The sequence below is a fragment of the Galleria mellonella genome, unplaced genomic scaffold, assembly GCF_026898425.1.
Source record: "Galleria mellonella isolate WM207_F2 unplaced genomic scaffold, CSIRO_AGI_GalMel_v1 utg90, whole genome shotgun sequence".
Lineage (NCBI taxonomy): Eukaryota > Metazoa > Arthropoda > Insecta > Lepidoptera > Pyralidae > Galleria > Galleria mellonella.
Genome location: NW_026442172.1, coordinates 2,136,340 through 2,141,203, shown reverse-complemented (window position 1 = coordinate 2,141,203; position 4,864 = coordinate 2,136,340). Strand labels below are relative to the sequence as shown.

At 32.3% G+C, this 4,864-nt stretch overlaps 1 protein-coding gene across 1 annotated transcript; it reads right to left on the bottom strand.

Annotated features, from left to right (window-relative positions):
• Positions 1-1,085: 1,085 nt before the first annotated feature.
• LOC113523329 (mediator of RNA polymerase II transcription subunit 7) lies at positions 1,086-3,325 on the bottom strand. Its single transcript, XM_026909250.3, has 3 exons — positions 2,764-3,325; positions 2,233-2,501; positions 1,086-1,331 (listed from the first exon to the last, which is right to left on the bottom strand). Exons 1-3 carry the CDS (start codon positions 2,950-2,952, stop codon positions 1,127-1,129), a joined length of 663 nt encoding a protein of 220 aa, XP_026765051.1. The 5' UTR covers positions 2,953-3,325; the 3' UTR covers positions 1,086-1,126.
• Between the last annotated feature and the right edge of the window lie 1,539 nt (positions 3,326-4,864).

The following is a 4,864-nucleotide window of genomic DNA, read 5'->3' as shown; positions in this document are numbered from 1 at the left end:
GCTGTCTATATGGATACCTTTATCCCACTTATTTTTGTTGTGAAGCAGTTGTATTTAATTGGCTGTTTTGGTTTAAAAGGGGCAATATGTGCACATGAAGATGTCACTCTCCTCACCATTGTTTTCCAAGCCTTGCGGTCTTCAGGTATATACTCTTCTAAATATACATTATCCGGCAGTGCGCATGGGTGTCTCTAAATTATCCGAATCATGTCTATATGCAGCAACTTCACCTTTAGCTCAGCCAGAATCGAAGCGTTTGTATAGCGCGATGTCCAAGAAATACATTTAGCACCAGCACTAATGCGCGCCTTCAATATCTATGTCTCGGAAGCAAATGGGCAGAATTCAACAAGAATTAACCAAGATGGATTCCAAGGAAACTATGTGTGGGAGTCCACTTATAGAGCATATTGCTAGCAAAGGGGTTATTAGACCGCTATACTAGCAATCACTTTCCCCATGAGGATATAATGTAAGGATACATTACATATACAGGCATCCCTCATAGGGGTTATATTCTGTGATGACCATGGCATTGTTCATGTCTATAGGTGATGGTTATCATATTCCAACAAGTGGACTCTCAGCTTGTTGCCATTCTAAGTATAATAAAAACGTTGCCATATAGTTTTTAGGTTTTTGTCCATTAAACAAACATTTATACACAATAGGAGCCACAGACAGCCCTCTATGTCGAGGCTGTTTCGACGCTGAAGAAACGGCTGCTCACGTAATCCTGGAATGTGAGGCTGTGGCCCATCAACGTTTAGAAATCCTCGGAATGGTGAGGTCGCTCCGTGAAGCCTGTGAAGAACCCAGGAAGCTTCTGCGCTTCTGGGCGGAGCTAGGTTGGCTGTACTAGCCACGACTCACACGCACAACGGCCCAAATGAGAGGCTAAGTGCGGAAAACAGAGTCTTTCTTTATAGTTTTTAGGTTTTGTGTTTGCCATTTCAGTTAAGACACATAGCAAACACAAAACCTAAAAACTATATATCAGTACTTATAACATGATTTTAGTTGCCAACTAAAATAACCTTTTCTATGATAAATATCGAAAAATTAAAATAAACTAAAAAAGATTAAACTGTAATTATCTTTTAATAATAAATTTAAAAGCTTGTTATCTCATATTATCAATAACATTACACATGATTCGATCCAGTTCATAACAAGGGTCTGCATTAGCACTGTCACTAGGATTACAATCCATGTGTTCTAATATTTCTACTGGAACCTTGAAGTTTGATTCAATTTCATTCTGGTCAGGCAGACTCTGTAATGCATTCTGTAAAATATCTTGAACTTTATCTAAATGTTTCTTGAACCTGTAAAAATAAAGATTCGTTAAGACTTATGACAGTAGGTTTATTGTTATTACTATTTCCTGCAGCTTCACTCATGTGTATAGGCTTACAAAGTAACCTACATATTAAGTAAACAATTTATCTATGTACTAAATTTCATTCTTACATGTTCAGCAGGTTAGGCATGATTGAGTGACAAAGATCTTTACAAACTTTTACATTTATATCACATAATATAAATTTTCTTTAAATAATAAAAACTCAATCTAGAAAAGTGGCAAACAAATTTGTCAGTAGATATGTTTTCTTTATTGTGCATATGAGAATGAATAAAAAACAAAATGTTGCCATTATTTCTAATATAATAGTGATAATATATCTATCAATAGATTTGCTTATTACATGAATATTTTCATATTTAAGATTATTTTCTAGAGGTGGCCAAACCCCTTAAAAAGGCCAAGGCTCAATAATGTCTATGCATAACTGAAAGTTCCACTCACATCCTAAGATGAGCACAGTACACCAGTTAAATATGCCAATGCACTTGTCTAAGGACTAATGTGTCTACTGAACATAAATTTAAATTACAACTATTAATTTTTTATGAAAGTATATCTTCACTTTTTTACATCTGCTTTATAAGATAGCAGTAATCAATGAATATCACCAGTTAGAATCATTTAATTGAAAATTAGCACAATAATGGTTTGAAATAAAAAATAATATTGGGAAATAACAAGGAGTGACTAATTCTTGTGTGCAAAAATCTGATCTACTAATTGTTGTATAGAGAGCCTCTATACAATATATAAACATAACACATAACTGGCAACTCATGTCTAAATGGTATATAAAATGAGTTTCAATTTAGTCAATGCAGGCACAATGAAGTTTAAAGTCAAACAAGTAAAAATAGTACCGAGTAGCTGTTTCAACACGCTGGCGTTTTTGAAGCTCCATCATGACCCTCAATGTTTCACGGGCTTGATGTGGTCTGAATTCATTTAATAAATGATGAATATGTATAAATAGTAAACTTAGATCTTCAACTTTTTCAGCTCTTTTTGGAGAATCAGGACAATGCACTAACAAATCCAAAAGATCTAGGAAATTTGCTAGTAAAGAATGGTTAAGTTTCTTCAACTCTCTTCGTCTTTCAAAATGCATAGGATATAGTCGTCTGAAACCCTGAAACAATAATAGATACAATCAAAAGACATTGAAATTATTTAATTTAAAATTCTAAAAATAAACTGTTGCACAGAATGAATATCCATCCAAAAGTACTAAATTATTATTATATTATAACAGCAAGTATTATTTATGTTAATAATTGTTAAGTATTATAAGTAATAGTTATGATGGTAGAGGCTATAATAACTGTTTCTGTCATGCGGATATGATAATAATAATAGAATTATTCTATAAATTAAGTATAACTTAGTTTTACCTGACTCTCTAAGGACCGTATAATTGTATCATCAGCGTTAAAAGAGTGTCCAAACATAGAATATGAATCGTGAATAGGGCGTGGTGGCAGCGGCGCTCTGTTCCTTCGTACATTTTCATCAGTGTAAAAATTTATATATTGCATTGGTGGTAATGGCAATGAACTAACTTGTGCCGTTTCGGATGACATATTTATTGCGTTATAATTCTAGGCACTAAATTTCTAACTTGTTCACTATATCAATGTTTCCAGGGCAAGACAACACTAATTAATTTCAATAGAGTTCTATTTACAGAACTCTGAAGAATACACAAGATTATAACTCACAAATAAGGAGAAACAAAATATTTATGTGAAAACATTGCATTTCGCAGAAAATTTACTAAGTTGTTTGAAGATAAAAATTTTAAAAAAGGGAATCAACTAAAAGATTTAAAGATAGTAATAAAATATGAGAGTAATAAAAATTTGGATCTAAAAAATCAAATAAAAGAAATTAAAACTCTCTAAACATAGTATCTATAATCTGTGATTAACTCTTGCAAACAATTGAATAGCTTCGTACCATAGACTAGTTACTTTTTTAAATTTATATATGACCATGGATACAAGTCTTTTAATCGCAGACATAAAAATAGACTAGTTAGAGAACTCGCAGTGTTGCCAATATCTTCGTCTTTTCTTTAATTGCAATAAGGAATTACATATAAAGAATGGTAAAATAAAAACTGTAAATTATATGGTTGCCACCTCTCTTCTTATGGAAACATAATTAGTAAAAAGGAACGAAAGATATACCATCAGTTGCTATTTTTCTCAATTCATAGCAGGTTAGTGTTTAGAAAATGTTTGATATGTCAATTATTTGTCAATGACAAATTAATTTTTTTTTTATTAAATCATTCTTTATCGACCATATTACAAAAAAATTTCTGGTACAAAAGGCGGACTTAATACTATATAGCATTCTCTCCCAGTCAACCTTTAGCAAAACAGAAATTTTATTATGCGGTGAAAAAATTACAACATATACAATTGAGAACTACTGCATATTATGATTATATAAATATATATACATGAATATAGGTCAAAAATGATGATGATGAAGATGATGAACTGCTTTCACAGCTTTTTCAAAAAAATATTCATAGACTTTTCTCTTAGAAATAAATTTGTGAGAAATTTGTCTTATGTCCATGGGTAGCGCATTCTAGAGTTGTGAGACCTCAAGAGTGAAAAAATTGGAAACAAAAGTAAAACGATGTAGAGGAATAGAGAGAACAAGAGAGTTATTAGAACAAAGTTTGCATGTATGAGAATCACAGAGATATTTGAATCTCGTTTCAAGTATTCTGGTGATAAGGAGCTAGTGAGAAGAGAGAAAATATTGCAAAGCAACTTCAACTGTTTACGTTGGTGTATAGGGAGCCATTTTAACTGGGATCTGTACGAAGATATGTGATCATATTTACGCAGACAGAAGATGAACTATTAATAAGACGATCTAATTTATTAAGATCTTCATTAAGATCAGGATAACACACACCAGCATAATCAATAATGGGGAGAACAAGTGTTTGAACAAGTGTAATTTTAGTTTTAATAGGGAAAAAAAGCATAAAACGGTTAATGTACTGAAGTATGGCTACGACTGAACGACTAATCTCAGCAATTTGTTTGGCCCAGCTCAATTTCGATTCAATATAAAGGCCAAGATTTTTAACGCTCGTACAGTAAGTAATAATCGAATTATCGTATGTTATAGATAAGAGAGAGTTATAATCGACCTTTTCCAACTGTCTCGAGCTACCAACTATTATTGCTTGGCACTTTCTTGGATTTACTGAGATGTCAAATTCATGGGATCAAATACTGATTTTTTGTAGTTCATCGTTTATCTATGTAACAGCTGAATTTATATCTTCGACAGTTGTCTGTATATACATTTGTAAATCATCTGCATAAAAATAGTAACAACAACCAATTGTCATGGAAAGAACATTAAGAAATATTGAAAACATTAAAGGGGACAAGATACCACCTTGTGTAACACCTGATGAAAGATCTTTCCAATCAGACAACTCACGGTCTATACGGACAA

Coding starts and splice junctions, on each gene's coding strand:
- LOC113523329 (XM_026909250.3), bottom strand. CDS start 2,952: ATGTCATCCGAAACGGCACAAGTTAGTTCATTGCCATTACCACCAATG. Junction 2,502..2,763: donor TACGGTCCTTAGAGAGTCAG/GTAAAACTAAGT, acceptor TTATTGTTTCAG/GGTTTCAGACGACTATATCC. Junction 1,332..2,232: donor CGTGTTGAAACAGCTACTCG/GTACTATTTTTA, acceptor TTATTTTTACAG/GTTCAAGAAACATTTAGATA.